The sequence below is a fragment of the Leptinotarsa decemlineata genome, unplaced genomic scaffold (genome assembly GCF_025532065.1).
Source record: "Leptinotarsa decemlineata unplaced genomic scaffold, Ldec_3_MD MMD2_P_RNA_scaffold_5, whole genome shotgun sequence".
NCBI lineage: Eukaryota > Metazoa > Arthropoda > Insecta > Coleoptera > Chrysomelidae > Leptinotarsa > Leptinotarsa decemlineata.
Window position 1 is genome coordinate 7501 of NW_027412532.1, and position 20805 is coordinate 28305.

Sequence of the window (20805 nt, forward strand, 5' to 3'; positions counted from 1 at the left end):
TTTCTGGAACCTTAGCGGTATTTGGAAAGGGAATTAATTTCAACTTTTCTGTCTGGTCTAGGTATGTAATATATCGAGCCAAACTATAAGCATATTATTTATATTCTTCATTTTATTTTATAGAAACTTAGTCGTATTTTCAACGCAATCTGTCATACAACCGATCAACTGGGAATAAAACCTTTTTAACCCGAATTATTCTGCTTGGTGTACGAACTTATTTTTCCCACCCCACTTCAGTATTAACTGTTATAAGTTCACGAGGGACGTAACTGGCCGAGATGGAGAATTTGCCCAAAAATATGAAGAAAAATTTAATGAAAATATCGGAAATACTGTCATTATTGAAACCTGAACAAGTTGACAGTAAAAATGCATTTTTCAACTAACAATATTAAATAAATACACAAATTTACATTAATGTACATAAATGTATAGTAATACTCTTCTGAAACCAATACTTTGAGTATATCATCTACTTTATCACAAATAAAATATAAAACATATCATATATTTGGAGGCTTCTGATGAATTGTAAATTGAATAGCAATGAAAATATTCAGTAGAAAAATGCTAGCAAGCAGATGTCAAAGACACACACCATATTTCTTACATTTATGACCCCCTAATGGTTTTTCAAAAATATATTGCCACCTATTTGCAGTTATAAAATATATAGTGTTTTGAATAGACCCAAAGTAGGAGATATTAGCCTTCTATAAGTATATCAACTTTAAGACATGTAGCAGAAGACTTCGAAATAAAGAACTGCAGTAGGTTTGTATTGGCTTATATTTCAATAGGAGTGTATGCACACTTTCAAAATCAAATGTGACTGTTTAATTTTCCATGACAAATCCTGTATTTAAAAAACAATCAATGCTATGATGAAGGTGGTAACAAACATGTCCTATTGCCATTAAAGAGTTACCAGTGAAAATATATTTGAAAAACAAGCCTATATTAACTTGAAAAAATATTTGAATGAAATCAAACCTATCAAAATTCTTCAATCGAAATTTCCCCATGAAACTTATTCGAATTCTGAATTTCTATGAAATGAATAGTAACAAGTATTGGTAATGCATTAAACCGCGTCAAGTATGATATATACGAGTTTAGTCATTTATGTACTCCATTTGTATTTTGGAACATTGCACTTTCGAACAAGTGTTCTTGCTGAAATTTCCCGTTATTCAAGTAATGAAATTTATTCAATTTGGGAATTGATTTTTGCTTTTATATCGAAGCATTCTGCCAAGTATAATCATAGGGAATTATGTTTACGAATATCACTAGACCTGATGTCGTAAACTATCAATGTTTGTTCTCTATCTATTTAAAAAATGTTCCTACTCATAATTTGAAAGGTGTATATTTATAAGACAGATTAATTTTTGGAAAAGAAAGGTTTTGGCTTTATACTTCTCCATCTTTATACAAAACCATGTGGAAATTTTTCAAAAAAAGACAGGAAGCAATCAATTTCAAAGAGGTAACTCATACAAAAATGCGTGGATCATATTTCAATATTAGTACAAAGGCGTCGAAGGGCTACATATGATTTTGAAAAAAACAATAAGTTTTGATTTCAAAGTCGGACTTGAATAAATTTTCGAGTTAAAAGTCAGAATTTAACAAAAATTGTGAGATTGAAAATTATTTTCATCAAATTTCGGCTGAAATCTCGGAATATTGTTGAATTCCGACTTAGAAAAATGAACATAGTGTAAGTACAATATTCTAACTGCTACCAATGTAGATGTAATACGATCTTATATGTGTGTTAAGATATGTTTGGATTCATTATCAACAGCTTGAAGACAGTGTGATAGTTTTCAAATAGTGATATTTAGAAATTAAACTGTTATCGAGGCCTCCAAATCTAACTACTTGAATATACAATATCTTTTCGAAAACATAAAAAATACTGTCATTTTTTAAATTTTCAAGCTTCTTTCACGAAATTTTCAGTAATGAAGGGATGCCTTGAAAAACCTTTTTTTGAATATTCAGTTCTTTGTAGTTTCGAAAAGACAGTCGTATACTTTCAAAATATTCTCTAAAAATACAAATTATAGGAAGATGTACAAGCTCTTAGAGAAGCTTCTATTTATGAGATCAAAAAGCATATAACGGTTTAATCGGTTTTAACATGTCCAAACATGTTTCAACATGTCCAAACATGTTTCAACATGCCCAAACATGTTTTAACATGTCCAAACATGTTGGACTCTGCTCTACTCTACTCTACTCTACTATAGATGGCGACGGTATTCCAATTATTCTGTAAAAGGTCGTTGTATCAGCAGCACCATCTGTGTTCGAATGTTTGCGACCACAAATATTTGTCGATTTACTTCATCGCCCGATACAGGGCGCCGGTGTACAAGCCCCATTTTTTAGCCCTCTATTAGCATAAGAGAACAGCACAAACAAATAAAAAGTTGTTTGAAATAAAATACTACATTGCATACAGTATAATAATTATTTATTGGTTCACAAAATATTTCATTAAGTTCATTAAAAGTATATGTTATTTATTTCCTATTCTATTCATTGATTTTCTTCTTCGTCTTCTTCACCTTCTTGTAATATTGTACCGCCGCATCGGATACATGTACTAGGATTATTTGAGGGAAGGTCGAAAAAAACAAAGGATGCAATTTTTATATAACCTGCGAGACTAACCTCTGTGATTTATCTTGTATAAATATCTCTCGTATATGATTCAATATCCTGCGTGATATCATGCGGAGAAGTAGTTGTTTTCCGGCAGAGAAAAAATCATGCAAAAGAAAGGCAAGCGGCGAACACGTGTTTCTGGCTATCGGCCTCATCAGCGCGATGCAGCCAAATGCAAAGATGGGCAACACATATGCAAACATCACATATGCAAGATGTCATCAACCGCATATGTTTGGTGTCCAATCGAAGACCCTAAGTAACGGTATAACCACGTAGGCAGCTAGACTCGTAGTTACCTGCGTGACTTCCGGTCCCAAATATAAATGACATAAAAATAGGCAAACCGCGGCCAAATGTTTCTGGTTAATGGTCTTACATATAGAGTCCAGAATATTCTGGTATACTGTAAACTTTCTAGAGCATTCCACAACATTTCGGAATATTCTAGAATTATCGGGAACATCATGGTTATTGTGGAACGATATAAGGAATTCATATGCTGTTTCGGCAGTTGAATAGATGAAACTACTCAAAGAAATGCGTATTCAATACAATTTATAGTGAGTTATAGGACGGAATACAATATGATTCTCCACTTGAAGGATGCTGACTGAGCAGAGCTGCATTAGCACTGAAAAATAATAAAAATAGTGGTAGATTTACTTTTTATCTTTTGTCATTATGAATCGATATATTTAACATGTAATTCCATTTGTGAAAGTTACTCTCAAAATAAAATTGTTTTCAAAAAGTCCTTTTTCGAGAAAGAACTTATTTCTAAGGTGAAAATCATATAGTTATTGTCATGCATAGCGTAATGTAGTGATATATTTATTTGGGTACACATGATATCCTCTTTCAGAAGCAAAACCTTCAGAATAATCGCAAAAGTATGGACTAGGATCTGTTTAGCTGAATTGAGAAGGCAAGTTCGCGATCAAAAACACTATTTTTTGTTTCTTTCGATTTATCCAGAAGCACTGCCGGACGGACCGAGCGACGTCGGATTTTTAATGGCCGGAACGCGCGTACGCAAAAGCAACTGTTACGTGTGACGTAACACGAGTGCCGGGACGTCAGTGCAGCAGTGGCAGTGTACGTGAGCGAAGTGTCTTCGGTTGGTGCTCTCCATCCACTCTCATATAAATATGTATGATCAATCACCTTCCTCTACCTATTGTGTACCCGAGTGAACGGCGGTGTTTCTTTTGGCGCTGCAATCCTCGAGTCGATGGTGAGAGAGTGATTTATATGTATCGACAAAGGTTTCATTTCTAAATTTTTTCACTCGTCCCATATTTCTTTCATTTACAAAACCTATATCCATAATTGAAAAATAATTTGGGAACACAATAACAAATGATTTTTTATTAGTAAAATAATAGGTTTTATAAGATAATGTCGCACTCTTTATTCAATTATCTACCTATATTAACGAATTGATTAAAAAAATCCTCAATAGATTGTTACCTACCTACACATTTCTCGTTTCTGTAACCTATGATGGTACCCGTACAAATTCAAAAGAAGTTATATTTCCATAATACATGCTGATCCGAAAGATCGGTTTGTTTTTCCATGAAAGCATATATCCGGTTTGGATGTAAAAATTTAAATATTTCCACTCAGGATCAAATCGCGATAATACATTTTTATAAAACTTTATTACCAACAAATACCATCTAAATGGCAATTTTTTGTTTTGGAGCATCAAATTCAAATGTATTAGTGAGTCTAGTAGACGAACTTGCAGTACCGTTGAAGTTACGTAAAAAAATTAGGTACCAATTTTTTCCTTGATTCTCAATAGTTATTCTATCAACCGACGGCCCGCCCGGCTCCGCACGGGTGTAATGCTGATACAAAATTATTATATGCCGTGCCGACGGCCCCGCAGCCAGTAGCGCCTCAACCACTATGTTCCTGCATTTAAATCTGTAATATGTTCGAAAACATTCATTTAAAGTACATGCTGCAAAGGACCATATCGATTCTTAAAAAGGTCTACGAAAAAGTCCGCGATGGTAAATGTCTATCTTTTAGGGATAACCCACAATAACCATTTTTCATCCTCGAGAAATAATGGCTTAATAACGAAGCGATTTTAAGCAATACCAATTAAGTACTTTGTGCATTTAATATAGATCACTATGGCCCTTTACAGCAAGTACTTTAAATTAATGTTTTCGTAGTATTTTGGTCTATCTCGTATGGTTCACCCAGTGTTTGCAATGTAAGCGCAAAAAAGTGTTTATTTCCGACATCACATCAGACACTTTTAAAATTATCTGTGTTCACTGTATTATGTATGTTATGTGAATCACTCTATCTATTGAAAACACCCGCATCAAAATTCGTGGCGTAGTTTTAAAGATCTAAGGATATAAATATAGGAACAGACAGCTTGAAGCGACTATGTTTTATACTATGTATTGATATACAATTCGCTCAATCCTTGATCAATAGTTAGTAATTTTGATATGTTATGAAAGTTAAATAATTATTGTTTCGATATATCTGATAAGGTACTGATAATTCAGGTAACATTTTTGTTATTTCAGGTACCATATCATTGTATATTTAAAGATTTGTGTGTCAAACTGCGTCAGTTTACTTGAGAATGTTTCAATAAACCGAAACTGGTCGTAACAAATAAAAATAGTAGAAATGAGACAAGTTATTTTTTCTGTCTTATATTTAATATGAATTTCTACAAAATAAATAGGTCATCAATGGAACAAGTTGATCAATTTGCATTTTCAATTATAGGTGTAATTTTTATTTGAAGAAAGTCAAAGGACATCATCTGTGTACCATTTTGTATAATTGTAGGCTGTTCGAGACATAATGAACGGTTTTATTCTATTTACCTCTAAAAAAATTGAACACAACACAATATAACAGATCTCTGGTTTTTGAAGCCACAGCATAAAACAAAGCTATGTAATCCAACACTAGACAGCACTGTGAGTTAATCAACTAATGCGTGCTGAACTCAACAAACTGTCCTTTGAAACGCTCCCATTATGAAGACGCCATCTTTGGCATCATCAAAATACTCAATCCTCGAATATCAAGATGAACGAGAGGCTACCCAAAGCGGCTAGTTTTAAAGCCAAAATTTGACAGACTGCCGAACGAGATTTGTTGTTGTTTCTCTGCAACCTTCACTGCAACCTCTTTTATAAAAAAGAGGCATCGACCCCGTTTTTGATATTAGTGAAATGAGTCTTTTGTCAATCAGATTATTTCGTTTCATTACTGTAAGTTTGAGAAAACAACATTCATGCTGATATGCTGTGGTCGAATAGAACCTGAGGTACTGAACGGTTCGTCCAAGTCAGTCAACGGACATACCACTGTAATACGTTTGGTATTTCACGTTCAATTCTACCACGGCCTACCAGCGCGGATTTTGTTGTCTTCAATCATGACTCACGTTTTATTATCGAATGGAATAAGCAAAGAGGCGTACTTGTGCACTAGATATTTTATGAAAAACATTTATTTTTCCCAGACCTGTTTTCTTACGTCAGTTGCCTTATCACTTTTGAAAATGTCTATTTAAAAAAATTGTTTTCAGTTAATCCACTACCAACCACAATTCTCAAAAGTCGAAACTTATGCGAGCTAAGAACTAACGTTTTAAGGTGTGATTCTTATCTCAGTTATCTCTTGTCGTAAAAGTGTACACTCTGAATACTTTTTGTGATTCGATTTTTAATTTAATTTTTCGAATTATTCCGTATTCATAATATACTAGCGAACCGCCCCGTATTCACCTGGGTATCAAAGTATATACACCTACATTTTTTTCTGTCATAGTGTTGCATCAAATTGTAACTGAAAAAATGACCTTTGATACAATTCACTCAAACATACGTAAACAAATATCAATTTAACCCGTCTATCTAAAAACAATATAAAACAGGTTTAAAATTTACATGTAGTGAATCACTTTGAAAGTTACGGTCGTATTTTTGCGACCCAGAAGCTACTGATTAATTGGACTCAGTTGTCTATATTACCCAAAACTAATAATTAGACTTAAAATTTTGGTATATTCAGTATTAATGTAGATAAAAACGCCCATCGTTAGTGAACCCTTTAGAAACTTACCCATTGTTTTTCTCATGATATTCTCAAACAGAAATAGTTTTTAGGAGTACAGAATTATTAAGAAATTCAAATTTTAAGATACGCCTATGCTTCACTCCAGCAAGGATCAAGAGGGTCGACGGAGAAGGAAAGACTACCGATCGATGAGCCTCTGCTCTACACAAATACTTCTCAGTTCAGCTAGACGCTGTTTTGAGGATATCGCTCCTGATTCAACTATGTCGATAATTGAGTAAACAAAGGCAATGAAACATTTTTACAGAGTTAGTTGAAGTGATTAGTTTGATGTTACCAGTCAATATGACGAAGTGTACACTTTTTTATGAAATTGGAAACATAAAATGTTAAAATATGGGATCGTTTTAGTACATATGTCTCTGGTTTGATATGAAAAGTTTGAAAGTATTTTCAAACTGTTACTGGTGCTGAAATTGATTTAATTTTGACATGATATGAATTGTTTGGATGATAAGTTGCTAATGCAAAATTGAAATCGGATGTTTTCAAACGAAACACAAATCAAGTTTCGGATCAGAACGGGGTTTTCTCAAACTTTTCGAGTAAGAAAATAAATATTGGACGCCCAATTGAATCACCCTGTATCCCTCTGCAGTGTATTGCTGAACAGCCTATCTAACCTCTCCGAAGCCACGGAATACAATACGCTTCTACTATAACGGTTTATGTCGTAGTTGGCCCAGTGCCTGATGTCCATCGATTTGCACTACTATCACTCGAAGCCACCAGTGTGTCCTTTATCTGCCCCGCTGCTGCATTTATTTTGCACGAAACCCTTGGCCGGGCTTCATGCCTTTTTAACAACCCGATAATGGAAAATACGTAGGACTGTTATCCCTTTTAGAGTGCTATGAAAGCAAGGGTGTTGTTTTTGACTTACTATGTGTCACGGGGTCAATGGTGTTAGTAAATTCACTGTATCTGATATTTGCATATCAAAATGTTTACAGTAATAATGTTTTTTGGTAATCGGCTACTAAGCTCAAAATAAATCGTTTGTTTAGCACTCTGGTAGAAACAATAAACTCACTAAGAACCATTGAGAATCAATCGCAAGGATGACTGTAATCATCTATCATTACTTATTTTGATTATTTCACATTATCTTTTCTTGAAAGACACAAGTTATCTTGTACCTTTACTCAGTGGAAGTATGTCAACGATAAGAGAGAAGCAAGACTTTCTTTCAGCATTAAAACAAGCTTCGGAATACATTAAAATTTCCAATTTTAATTGATGATAGACACTTCAGATGGAATGAGCAAGTTGAAGAAATTATTTGAAAAATCAGACCACCTCTAGTAAAGTTCCAATATTTTAGAGACAAAGTTTACTCTTGTTTTCATCGAATGCCATAAGGTAACAACCCCAGATGTGACCTGAAATAGCTCGATTATGTAGAATCACCGATTTTGAAAAATGTAATCGAATATGTGATTTCCAGATTTTCAAACTCAATGCTAGAATCACAAGTAGATAACACTACATCTGTGTATTATTATTTTATTATTATCCTATCCCCCGAAACCCCGATACATTCAAGAGAGCGCGCCAGCATTATCAATCAACCCCACACCGGCACCGTGGGGTAAGTGATCATTGGGTCCGGGAATCGTGTGCCTTGAGCCAGCGCAGTGAGATAGGAATGACCGTCTTCTGCATTTGTCCGGCCAAGATTTCTGCCTTGATGCGGTAAGCCAGCATGATTTTGAGATCCCTAATAATAATAACAACCATCTTAAGAAAGTGATCTGAAGTTCGAACCAATTTCGTCTGTGAGTGCAATAATTAAGTTTGCATCATTTCAACTAACTATACACCTATCAATTTTGTCTCATGAATATTTTCGATGGACCACCCTCAAATTGATCCAATACACATGTGTATTTCATAACTCAACAATTTTTTCAAGTGAACTTGGATTGATCTCGCCTTTTGTCTATAGTTTTGGCACTCTATGAATTACATCGTTTCATTCATGTCATCGCACTTTTGTATGTCATCTTGAAATCTTGAAATCTTTGAGAAAGGATGCTGATATCGCTCATAAATCGAAAGGTTTCTCCCGCTTTTTTTCTAAGTATTTGTTTCTAGAGGTTCAGAAAAGACCCATAACCCATATTTCAACGAGTCAGCGTTTGCAAAAAGTTCTACGATACACGAGTGTATTGTTGTACGAAGTCACTTTAAGGAATTCTTTTCCAGTAAGACGACGAGCATTTTCAACGACATATTTTGTGAAGAACCGAAAAACTTTGGGTCTTATCGCTAAAAAATATGTTTCCCTTATACACGACGGACAAAGTGTTTAGTAGGCCAGGGCACGCGGTCGGGGGGCATCTTCGATGTTTCATTGCGCCAAGGCCATACAGCACAGACACGCCAACTCGTAAAATATATTAATTGTTGTGTATCGTGGTAGATACACTAGATACTGGACTGGCATTAATGATGAGTTCGCTCTACCTCCGACCTCTATTCTGCTTCGCTCATTTGATATGCCGGTTTGATTGCCTTACTTCTTCTTTGCGATGAAAACTTTGAGGAAAATGCATGAATACCCCAAGCGTCGGGGAGATATTTTCTTCTTTATGAAGAAAACGATTTATAAAACAGTAGGAGGTACCTATTCTTTATCACAGCTTTTATAGAAAATATATTTCATGTTGATTTACGTACCTAATTTGTCGCATTGAACATCGGACATAACAAATGAAATCATCGAGATTGGCGATTAGGGAGGGTGTTTGAATCGTAACAAAGAATATGTAGAAAAAAGAGTTAATCTAGAGTATTCTAGGTCAAACTCCAATAGATTAGAAGATGAATGGTACAAATTGAAACAGAGTTTACAGAAAATTTTTGTGTTGAACAAAAATTATAGTTGAAAATGAAAGTTGGACATTTAGCCTTACGGGCTTTATTTTATGTAGGTATCATCAAAGGTTTTCGCAACACGAGCTTTTACGGGAAAATTTCGACACATTTGGTGACATTTTTGCAATATTCGTAAGAATTTACTATTTTTAAAATAAAGTACACCCTGGTAATATACTTTTCTCCCAATGTGGCAGGTTGCTCAAGATAGCGGATTAGGTTTTTTATGCACTCCCATGACATGGGTCTTAAATACGAAAAATAATAGAACTAGTTTTTTATAAATTTCATTAGTTTGGACTTCCATTGCCTAATAGGATATAAAATGATTTGAAATCCCTGAAAGAATCAAGAAAATTGAAACGGATAGCTGAAAATAACAATTATATTAAGCAAAAAAATCCTGAAATGAAATTACAATAAAATAAAATATTAGACGATGGAAGTCCGAACTAACGAAATTCACCAAAAAACATTGCCAACCACCTTCAAACAATAGTTTTTCATGCACCTCCATATAAGAGCTTGTCACGATATATTCTTGTGCAGATAAATAAGAATATGGTATGTAACTCGATCTTGACAAACGTAATTCTGAGAAAAAAGTATATTTTTTCATAAATCTTATAAATTGTCTATTTAATGCAATAAATTGACGAGTTTCAATTAATTTAAAACACATTTTCATCTTTTTAGGACACGTAAATGAAAGCTTGTTTTCTAAAATGTTTTTTCTATTAATTTATTAAATTAGTTAACAGGTTTTAATCTTGTTAGATTGATGTGAGAGAGAGAGAGGCAAAAAGGTTTTGCGAGAGGTTGTCCAAACATTCACCAGCTCTCCAGCAACTCTGTAGGTACTAATAGGAAATCTGATTTTACTGCTAACAGCTACCAACCTGATTTCAGGATATATCTGATGAACGCGGGCCCGAATCGATATTAACGTGAACGGCGTTGTTTCTAAAATTGCCTTTGCGCGGATATCTATCGACTAAAACCAAGAGTTTATAAAATAGCGATCTATCGCCACTTCTATTTGTAGTAACACAGACGAATTGGTCCACGGTTGTTAAACGTGATCTCAAATCTGAACATTATCCATCATATGCACTTAATGAGTATTTGGTTGCAGAATGATCGGTATTCAAATATTCGAATAATAACTTCACACTATTAACACTAATTATTTAACCGCTAAAACAAAGAGTCTAATGTATGCATACATAATGGTTTAAGCACTTATATGTAATTTATTATTATCAATCAATGTCGTTGAGTCAATAAATTTTGTTGTTTTTTAAAGGAAGTGGAATATAGCGTACGCATTCAAATCAATTTCTGCTTAGATATACCTAGAGAATTTCCCTTTGGGAACAAACAATGATATTTTATGTAAAACAACGATAAAAATAAAATAAAAACAAGAATAAAAATTAATTGGCGCTCCGGGGCCAATTGTATTGAATGAATACGGAGGTCTTGAATACAGAATTTTTCGACTAATCATTTCACAGTATCAACACTTTTGATCTCTAAACCTAGGAGTTACAAGTACTCATGTAATTTATCATGTCTATGTCGATGAGCTAATAATTTCTTTGTTGACCGAAAGAGACTACCAACATTCTACCAAAAATGGAAACAATATTTTTAAGGTATTTTGGGCAGTAGATTTCATTTTGAAAAGCATTTTTTATTTGCCGTCTTATTACTTATCAGTAAGAAGATTGAAAAATATTTTATTTCTGTTGTTTATTCGATTTCAATAGTAATTATTTCAATGAACAAGAGATAATGTAATTATTCTAGAAGTATAAATTTTTCTTGTTGATTTATAAAATCTCATGTTATAGAAACTCTAATTTTTTGAAATTACGATAGCATTACGTTTTTATGGAATAAATTTTTAAACATTATTTCAATCCGTAGCACTTTGGTTTTGAAGAAAAATTAAACCCTTTTTTTTAAAATAATACCACTTTCCTGCTATCGCCGCGCCGCTTATAATAATAATAATTTGAAGAGCAACAACAGGATATTCAACCAAAGGCATTTCATTTTTACGATTTAACTACACTACAGGCAACCACATGTAGAAAAATACTGCAAACTGAATTTGAAATAAATCAATATGAAACTAACATTAAATATTACATGTTTGCAATATTTATTTCAATTAAACCGCTTACCGTCTGAAAAGAATGTACCGTTTAGATTCTGGTGGAAAAGGTCTCCTACATTCAATATTTGTAACATTTTACATTTCAATAAATTGATGGATGCAGCCGTTACTACGTGGTAGGAAATCATTCTTATACAATTGTATAAGTTTGAAAATGTCCGTATACGACGAAACTGCAGTAACGTTAGTTACAAATAAAAGTGGTAAAAAACATAAAAAGTTTCATTTCTCTTTTCTTTCAGTATTTCACATGAAAATTTTGAATGACCACCACCATAAATATCGCCTTTTTCAATCGTACGAACCACTTAGTGGTTCGTTTATGTAACTCAACTTTTAATCATAACCGTTGTTGGCGACATGTGTAAATATATTTTTATAATAATAAGTCAGAATACACAAACATGAGAAAATGGAAATAATAGAACTCTTGAGATTAACACAATAATAACTTCAAAGCGACTATTAATCAAGGGTGTTGACATGGGACTATCAAATTTCACACGCGACCAATTATGTAAATCGTTCTAAATAACATACATGCATACATTTTTTATTTTTTTGAATCTCGAGGGAGTTGACGGAAAACAAATTCCACAACAACGTATATGACGGGGAGTTTCAGAGTAATACGGACACTCTGGACTTTAAAAAATTGAAATAACTTTTTTTCCTACACATGAAAAAAGGAAAAAACTCAAATTTCACAGATCCTCTATAAGTTCAAGGATTTTTGATGGATTATTTTCAATAGAATCATTTCAAAGTGTTGGAAAAAAGATGAGAATCTAAGAGAAGTACGTCATCATCATTGTACCGATTTCGGTACAAATCAGTAAAAATGGATTTCTATCAATATTCAAAATCTATTTTCGAATTACATTCTTCAGTTAGGCATTATTTTTTCAGTTTTGTGGGATTCACAAAAAATCAGAGAATGAAAATTGTATCAACAAATTTTTAATTTACATATATATTTTTTTCAGGTTTAGATCATAACTTCGGCCCAGCCAATAAAAAATAAAACGACGTCACCTGAGAACTGTTAACATTTATTTCGCTTCGTAAGTATATGTATACTCAGAATGTTTGGTTTTTTAAAATAGCTCAACATTAGAGGAAGTATTCTGAATCTGGAAGTGAATGTTTCATTTAAGATATTGAGAGAAATATCGCTTGGTGGATATAATCTACACATTTTCCGAACGAGTTGATTGATCAAAGCTACAACTGAAATCTTAAGACCGTATCCAACATAAACACCACTCGCATACCAGAATAGCAGTTCTTTTATGTCAGAGCAGTATTTGTGTTAGAGTTTATTGATATTTGTTCTTTTTTCTTCTCTTCACCTTGGACATTTTTTATTTTATATAGGAGGAGTACAAAGCCAAAAAAAGGTTTAATGATTTTTCTTCATTTATCGGAGTGACTTTTTATATCATTTGTTAGTATCACATTCTTTTAGTATTTCATGAAATCTAGTTCTGCAGACTCACCCCCAAATTTATTACCAAAACTTTGTTTTGAAGTGGAGTAGTAAACCGTACAGAGACAATATTTCTTCTGTTTCTGTGTCAAGACTAAATAAATACCGTCTGTATTTTCAGTTCGAATTTTGTTCCCGATATAGTTTTTATTGGTCCACTGAGTATTTCGGTAGTTAATTCATTGTATTATGTATTCATTGACGTTGCACTAATTTCCGCTAATTGGTGACTGGGGAATATAATGGTTGAGTTGCATAACATGATGTCAGAGTTGGCGTAAGCATCTTAGTTTCGAGTCCAAGCAAGAAAACGCTGAGTTTGGGTTTGACGAGTTGAGGGAATTTTCGAATTTGGTGACATGAAAAGAAAATTTATAGTTGAAACTTATTTTGATTATGCAAAAGTTGGTTACTTGAGATGAAAATGGGTCAAATGAATAGGTGAAATTCATCGCTTTCGTCAAAAAAATAAGACCCCATAACGATTTGGGAAAATAGCTAACAAGATTTTGATTTATCATTTGACTCGGTTCTATTATTTTCGACAAATGTCTTATCTGGATAATGAACTTCCGTATGGTTTGTTTCCTATAAGTGTGTATCTACGTATGTTCGGGTCAAATCTATCAACTTGATTTTGAAGAAGTAACCCTCAACCGATTAAGCAGGTATCACCTTAACTAATTGAGCTGAAATTTTGCATACAGGTTTAGTTAGATAACAGTGACGTTATTCTACGGTGGACGACACAAGATGACGGACTAGTTTTTATTTAGTTTTGAGCACAAGAAGAGATGCGTTACTTGAATAAGTTTTGGATTTTCATCAAGTATCGGCCAATTCCATCACATATCTTGAGATTGATACGGTTGACTGGGTATCTTGGGCGATACTTGATGAAACTTCATAACGCATTAAAGTAATACAGTCACGTAGATACAAATTTTAAATCATTTCAATATTTACTCTGTTCGGGCAATGATTAAATAAGTTGAATGGTTATTTCAAAAAAAGTATTTCGTCAAGTATGCCTGATTTTTAGGAAGGGAGCGACGATGACAACAACGCTACGAGTATTCTGCCTCTTGACGACGATGATTCTGATTCCTTCGAGTCTGCCGAACCCCCACCGAGGCCGCCACCATTCGCCGGAGCCCCACGCCGAGGCCTACCACATATCGCGCGACCCCTTCGATCCCCACCGGGATTCGGAAGAGTTCAGAAGGGACGCACCCGACGACGGCAAACGCGACTTCACCAGGAGAGACTCGTCGGAGGACGACCCCCTTGTGGTGCAGACGAAGCGCGGTAAGGTGAGAGGTGTCACTGTGACCGCCGTTACCGGTAAGAAGGTGGACGCCTGGCTGGGCATACCGTACGCGCAGAAACCAATCGGGAACCTCAGGTTCCGACACCCAAGGCCCATCGAAAAGTGGGACGGAATCCTAAACACGACCTCCCAATCTACCTCGTGTGTGCAGATAATTGACACCGTCTTCGGTGACTTCGCCGGCTCCAACATGTGGAATCCCAACACGCCGCTCAGCGAGGACTGCCTCTTCGTGAACGTGGTGGTGCCGAAGCCGAGGCCGACCAATGCGGCCGTCCTCGTCTGGATCTTTGGAGGCGGCTTCTACTCGGGTACGACTACCCTCGACATCTACGACCACAACATCATCGTCTCCGAGGAGAATATCATTCTGGTGTCGATGCAGTACCGACTGGCCTCGCTTGGGTTCCTCTACTTCGGCACGTCCGACGTACCCGGAAACGCCGGCATGTTTGACCAAATGATGGCGTTGCAGTGGATCAAGGACAACATCGCCGCCTTCGGAGGTAACCCCAACAACATCACGCTCTTCGGTGAGTCAGCGGGCGCCGTTTCGGTGTCGCTTCACCTCTTCTCGCCGCTATCGAGGAACCTCTTCTCGCAGGCCATCATGCAGTCCGGTACAGCAACGGCGCCGTGGGCTATCATCTCCAGAGAGGAGAGCATCCTACGCGGCCTGCGGCTGGCCGAAGCAGTTGGTTGCCCCCACGACAGGAGCGACCTCTCTTCCGTCATCGACTGTCTCCAGAAGAAAGACCCCATTGAGCTCGTCGACAACGAATGGTCAACGCTGGGGATATGCGAGGTTCCCTTCGTGCCGGTCATCGACGGCGCCTTCCTCGACGAGCACCCGGCGCGGTCTCTCGCCAACAAGAACTTCAAGAAGACCAATATCCTCGTAGGTTCGAACTCCGACGAAGGCAGTTACTTCATCATGTACCATCTGACGGAGCTGTTCAGGAAGGAAGAGAACGTCTACGTGAACCGGCAAGAGTTCCTGCAGGCCGTCGCCGAACTGAACCCGTACGTGAACCCCATCTCCAGACAGGCCATCGTCTTCGAGTATACGGACTGGCTGAACCCCGACGACCCGGTCAGCAACAGGGACGCCCTCGACAAGATGGTCGGCGACTACCAGTTCACGTGCAGCGTCAACGAGTTGGCCCACAGATATTCCGATACCGGCAATAACGTGTACATGTACTATTACAAGCACAGGAGCATAGCGAGTCCGTGGCCAACGTGGTCGGGTGAGTACTCGTTCACCTTTATGTATTTGTAGTACAATTTAGCTAATCAATTTCTTGGATACATAGAAATGGTGAAAAATTTGAGAGTTCAACCTTTACAAATAGTTCAATCGACGACTCGTCTTCCTCGGAAATCCTCAGAAACAGCCATTATTTAGATTTTTTTTTATTTTGGTTTTTCTCTATTATTTGAAATCAGAAAACTTCTGAATCGGGGAGCAAAAAAATTCTTCGTATATTAATTTAACAACAGTACATTAGATATTCACATGATAACTATGGCAACAACAGTAAAGTTTGTTCGAAGGTGGTTGACAATGTTTCGTCAAGTATTTCATCAGTTCGGACTTCCATATATCTTCCATATAATGTAAATTTGAAATCCCTGAAAAAAAAATTAAAAAGATTTGCTGAAAAAAAAACAATTATATCAAGCAAAAAAAAACTGAAATTACAATGAAATAAAATACAAGCAACAATTGGAAAATCAAAAAATTGAATTATTAATACGAGATGAAAATTCAAAATTATTAACAATAAATGAAAATTAAAAAATTTAAAAAATCTTGCCAAGTTACTTCACGATGTTTCGATTGTTAGTATCGACAATCGAAGATGAAAACAATCGATTGTGGATACTAATAATCGAAATCTTTTAATTTTTCACTTTTCATTTCTTGTTAATAATTTTTAATTTTCATCTCGTGTTAATGGTACAATTTTTTGACATTTTGATTGTTGCTTGTATTTTATTTCATTGTAATTTCAGTTTTTTTGCTTAATATAATTGTTATTTTCAGCTAATCTTTTTAAATTTTTATAGATTCTTTCAGGGATTTCAAATCAATTAATATCATAGTAGACAATGGAAGTCCGAATTTTATTGAAAAACATTAAAGTTGTTTTGGTAGATATAATTATATCAACACAAGCCTTTAATTAAAAGCAAATACACATTTTCAGGAAACGACATGTTTCCAGAGTAAAACATGGTTTCAAATTAGAAGTAATTTATGATTTCTGCTCAAAGCTAGGCGCAAATTGGAAGCGTGTGGGGTGACGCAGCACAGCGCTATCTTTTGTAATCCATGAGAACCAATAAAACAACGCAAGTTGGTGTCTGGATACGAGATGGCGCAACCAGCGAGACTCGCGTGGGCAGTGGTTGAGACACAGTTTTTCGTGACAATTATTTCGCGTGTCGCCAAAAGCTTTGTATACTCAGTAGGGTCCCTTTGAGTCAATGCCTCGTTGGATCATCCCATGCACTTCTCCAAATTAGTTTTGATTCATTCGGAAATAATAATTAAAATCACCATCACTCATCTTCTTTGACATCATGAATTGTCCACATTTTTCCCTTCCCAAGAGAATGTTATCCGTGAGAAGCCGTGGCAGGTCGCCATTATTTTTATAAACGAAACAGTTATAGAGTGAACGAAAATGGAATGTATATAGTAAGAATCAAAATTTATATAGTATTCGCTGTGTATAACAAAAGGTTCATAGAAACTCAGAAATGAACCGGTTTCGAGGTACAACAGCTCAAAGTTAACTTTTCACGCGTAAAACAGTAGGTATACGATCAGGTTATATTGGCTTCTCTATAAAACTGTAAATATTTAACCATTCTTACGATTTAAAGTCCATAGTAGGCCACGAGTCTAAGAAAATGGGTTTTTTGAATACTCCTGCAAAACGATTTAAATTCGTATCTGGGGACTTTTGATAGCACCGATTACGAATCTGAGTTGAAATGGTCGATATGATGATCCATAGTTTGTTTTACAGGAAACGTAATATAGGCTGATCAACACAGTTTTACGATTTTTTTCTGATTGATTCGGCCATTACCTACTTGATGAAGATACATATTAATTTCATGAGTTGTAGTTTATGAAACAGTTTTGCGCGTCAAAGTTCTAAATTTGGGCGGCTTAAGCTCGAAATTTGTTCATTTTGAAGAACCGCACTAATACAAGCTTTTTGATCTACTCACGCATTGTTTGCGAGTTCTTTTCCCCTTGAAGTTCCCTGGCGGAAAAAATCGTCTGAAAAATCGTCTATAAATTTAAACGAATTATATCTCAGGTGCAATACACGGAGAAGAAATCAACTATCTGTTCGGTGAACCCCTGAATCCTTCCAAGAGTTACACGCCTCAAGAAGTGGACCTGAGCAGACGAATGATGCGATACTGGGCAAACTTTGCGAAAACGGGCAATCCAAGCGTGAACGCTAATGGCGTCTGGACGCCCACCTTCTGGCCCATTCACACGGCCTTCGGGAGGGAGTACCTCACCTTGGACATCAATTCCACTGCGACAGGACAAGGGCCCAGATTGAAGCAGTGTGCCTTTTGGAAAAAATATCTACCTCAACTCCAGAAGATGACAGGTAAGTTCAGATAGGAGCCCTCTTTAAAGGAGGTGCGAACTATCACCATTCAAAATTTGAAAACCAGCTCTGAACGACACCATCATCATCATTAGATCACCTTCTTGTACATTCCGCGCAGCGCTGAAGTTCATGACTGCCAGAACACAGCCACATCTGGCTGTGTTGCTGGCATTTGACAATCATAAAACGCATTTTAGACAAAAAAGATCTCCGTTCACGGTAAATTTTTTTTTATCCAACACCTATGAGGACCCTGTAAGATATCAATTTTGTTTCAGCCGAATTACAAAATACCCAGTCGAGCAAGGATTGCGTCAGCTTAGGAATATCCATCAGTAGTTCGTGGTACACTCTCAGTTCCTTCTCCATAACACTTTTGGGAATTGGATGGAAACGCTACCAGTAAAAGTAGAAGCTTCTTAACCACTTCCAGGCTTTTAGAAACAAAAAATCACTTGAATGGGACTAAATGGATTTCACCAGGTTTAGATTTCTGCTTTTTGCTAACCGTAGAATCGATAATGTTAAGAATCAAGGCCCTGGATTGTTGTTGTTGAAACAGAGTTGTCAATTAAAAGATGATACTTGCCGTGGCAAGTGTGTTAAAGAGTATTTTGACCCCGAAAAAGGTCAAGGTAATTTGTGAGAGAAACCCGAATAAAATCGATGTAGGTTCAATTCAGTTTTTGAATGCGAGGGACTTTAATTCTGAAAGTCGAAAATAAATAATCAATTTGATGTTGGTGATATTCGCGTTAGTATTCACAGGGTTTCAATTCCGCTTTTTCTCAATTGAATTGAATTTTTGACAGGGAATTTCGATGTTTAATGTGAAGAATTGGAAAGTAGCACAAAAAACAACAAACCATCACATAATATTATCATAATCATGAAAACAAGTCAATACCGCGACCGATAGTAAATATTTTGAATAAATAGGTACATCGTGAGATTACAATGTAATAATTCAGTATTTAGTTTACAATAATTCATAGACATGAAATCAACATTTTTTCGATTCACGTCAATTACAATACCTATCTCTGAAACACAAACTTTTTTTTTTGGAAATTGTTCCAGTTTCGTAAACTTTGCTATATGAAATATTGATTTTTTATCGAAGAATTGAAATAAATCTTGGCAAAAATACAATTTGTTCAAAAAAATGTTAAAATTCTATGTCACTGACTATTGAATATTCCAGATAGGCAGACATTGCATTTCACTTCATAGTTGAGGATGATGAATTGATTCACAAAAAGTGTCACACTAGACTACGAAAGAAATTCTAGCAATAGTTTATACTACTCTTAACTTTAAAATTTTCGAAAATATCAAATGAAACGTAAACTAACCGATTTTACAGTGTCATAGATATTAGTTAAAAAATGCACGTGGAGTAAAAAAATATGAGAACCTTCCGATGGAAGAAAAATATATTTAACTTTAATGAAAATGTTCTACAAAGACGTGTATACACGGAAGTATCGTTTTCATCTGAAAAAACTATCTTTAATAAAATGAAAATTGAGTTACACGCATAATACAAATAACATAAGTTATAGAATTGAAACAGATATTATTCACAGGAACGCTACACAACGTAATATATATATTACATTGTCTGGTATTCCTGTTAATAACGTATCCAAAAAACCCTTCATTACGAGATTTTCACTGAACATTTTTACAAAAATGCAACACGTGTTTCGCCATACAATGGCTTCTTCGAGCGTGTATATTTACTCACACGCCCAAAGAAGCCATTGTAGGGCGAAACACGTGTTGCGTTTTTGTAAAGATGTTTACTGAAAATCTAACAATAAAGTGTTTTTTGAATACGTTAGTTATAGATTTTCATCAAGCATCGGCCAATTCCATCATATATTCCTGTTAATGATTATATGTTTCATTTCTATTTGGAAAAAGTTCTACGTGAATAAAGAGAAGTAATTTTGGTGTTATTCAATGTTTATATCCGTGAAAGTAGTTGAAAGAGATGAATGTGATAATATATTTGGATAAAAAATAATTAATTTGATTAACTGATATGAATTATTAATACAACTATTGTGTTTGAGACTGAGGAAGAATAGTTTCGTGTTCATTTTTTTCTGTTTTCTCAAAATTGGTGGGAGCATTTTGATAATAACCAATAACTTTACACCTATATGAATTGATTTTATTGTTCACACATTTTGTTTTAGCTCAAATCATATTTGAATCAAAGAAGGAAATGATGCTATTCATCTAGATTTTTCGTCACCCTATTAGTATAAAAAATAAAGTCAGTATTTATATTGGAATGTAAAATTTTTCTGAATAGATAATATTCGTTTCTCCAATTAGTTTCCAGGTCGCATTTTTGAAATTGAGTTACTATAATAGAAATAAGTATGTGAGAATGATCCGTTTATGAGTATTGATATTCTTTGGCTTGTAAATAGAA

At 35.2% G+C, this 20805-nt stretch overlaps 1 protein-coding gene and 1 long non-coding RNA gene across 3 annotated transcripts in view; both read left to right on the plus strand.

The window, feature by feature from the left end:
• LOC141487628 (uncharacterized) overlaps window positions 1–623 on the plus strand; it is a 917-nt gene extending 294 nt beyond the window's left edge. Inside the window, exons 1-2 of the long non-coding RNA XR_012468472.1 lie at window positions 1–61; window positions 124–623. The exon at window positions 1–61 is cut by the window's left edge and continues 294 nt beyond it. This is a non-coding gene — a long non-coding RNA (uncharacterized lncRNA). The remainder of the gene's footprint in view (window positions 62–123) is intronic.
• A 1148-nt stretch (window positions 624–1771) lies between these two features.
• On the plus strand, window positions 1772–19563 carry LOC111502203 (acetylcholinesterase). Of its 2 annotated transcripts, XM_074186795.1 has the most exons (5): window positions 1772–3922; window positions 12874–12951; window positions 14419–15956; window positions 18048–18353; window positions 18635–19563. In XM_074186795.1, exons 3-5 carry the CDS (start codon window positions 14432–14434, stop codon window positions 18760–18762), a joined length of 1959 nt encoding a protein of 652 aa, XP_074042896.1. In that variant the 5' UTR covers window positions 1772–3922; window positions 12874–12951; window positions 14419–14431; the 3' UTR covers window positions 18763–19563. The 2 variants fall into 2 exon arrangements, with proteins under 2 accessions (XP_074042896.1, XP_074042895.1); XM_074186794.1 differs by lacking the exons at window positions 1772–3922; window positions 12874–12951 and having other exon boundaries at window positions 13845–15956.
• The last annotated feature ends 1242 nt before the right edge of the window (window positions 19564–20805 follow it).

What these genes read in the sequence shown, in the direction of transcription:
- LOC111502203 (XM_074186794.1), top strand. Translation starts at nt 14,372, where the DNA reads ATGGTTATTTCAAAAAAAGTATTTCGTCAAGTATGCCTGATTTTTAGG. An exon ending in TCCGTGGCCAACGTGGTCGG is followed by an intron (nt 15,957 to 18,047) that starts GTGAGTACTCGT and finishes ATTATATCTCAG; the next exon opens with GTGCAATACACGGAGAAGAA. An exon ending in TCAACTCCAGAAGATGACAG is followed by an intron (nt 18,354 to 18,634) that starts GTAAGTTCAGAT and finishes ATTTTGTTTCAG; the next exon opens with CCGAATTACAAAATACCCAG.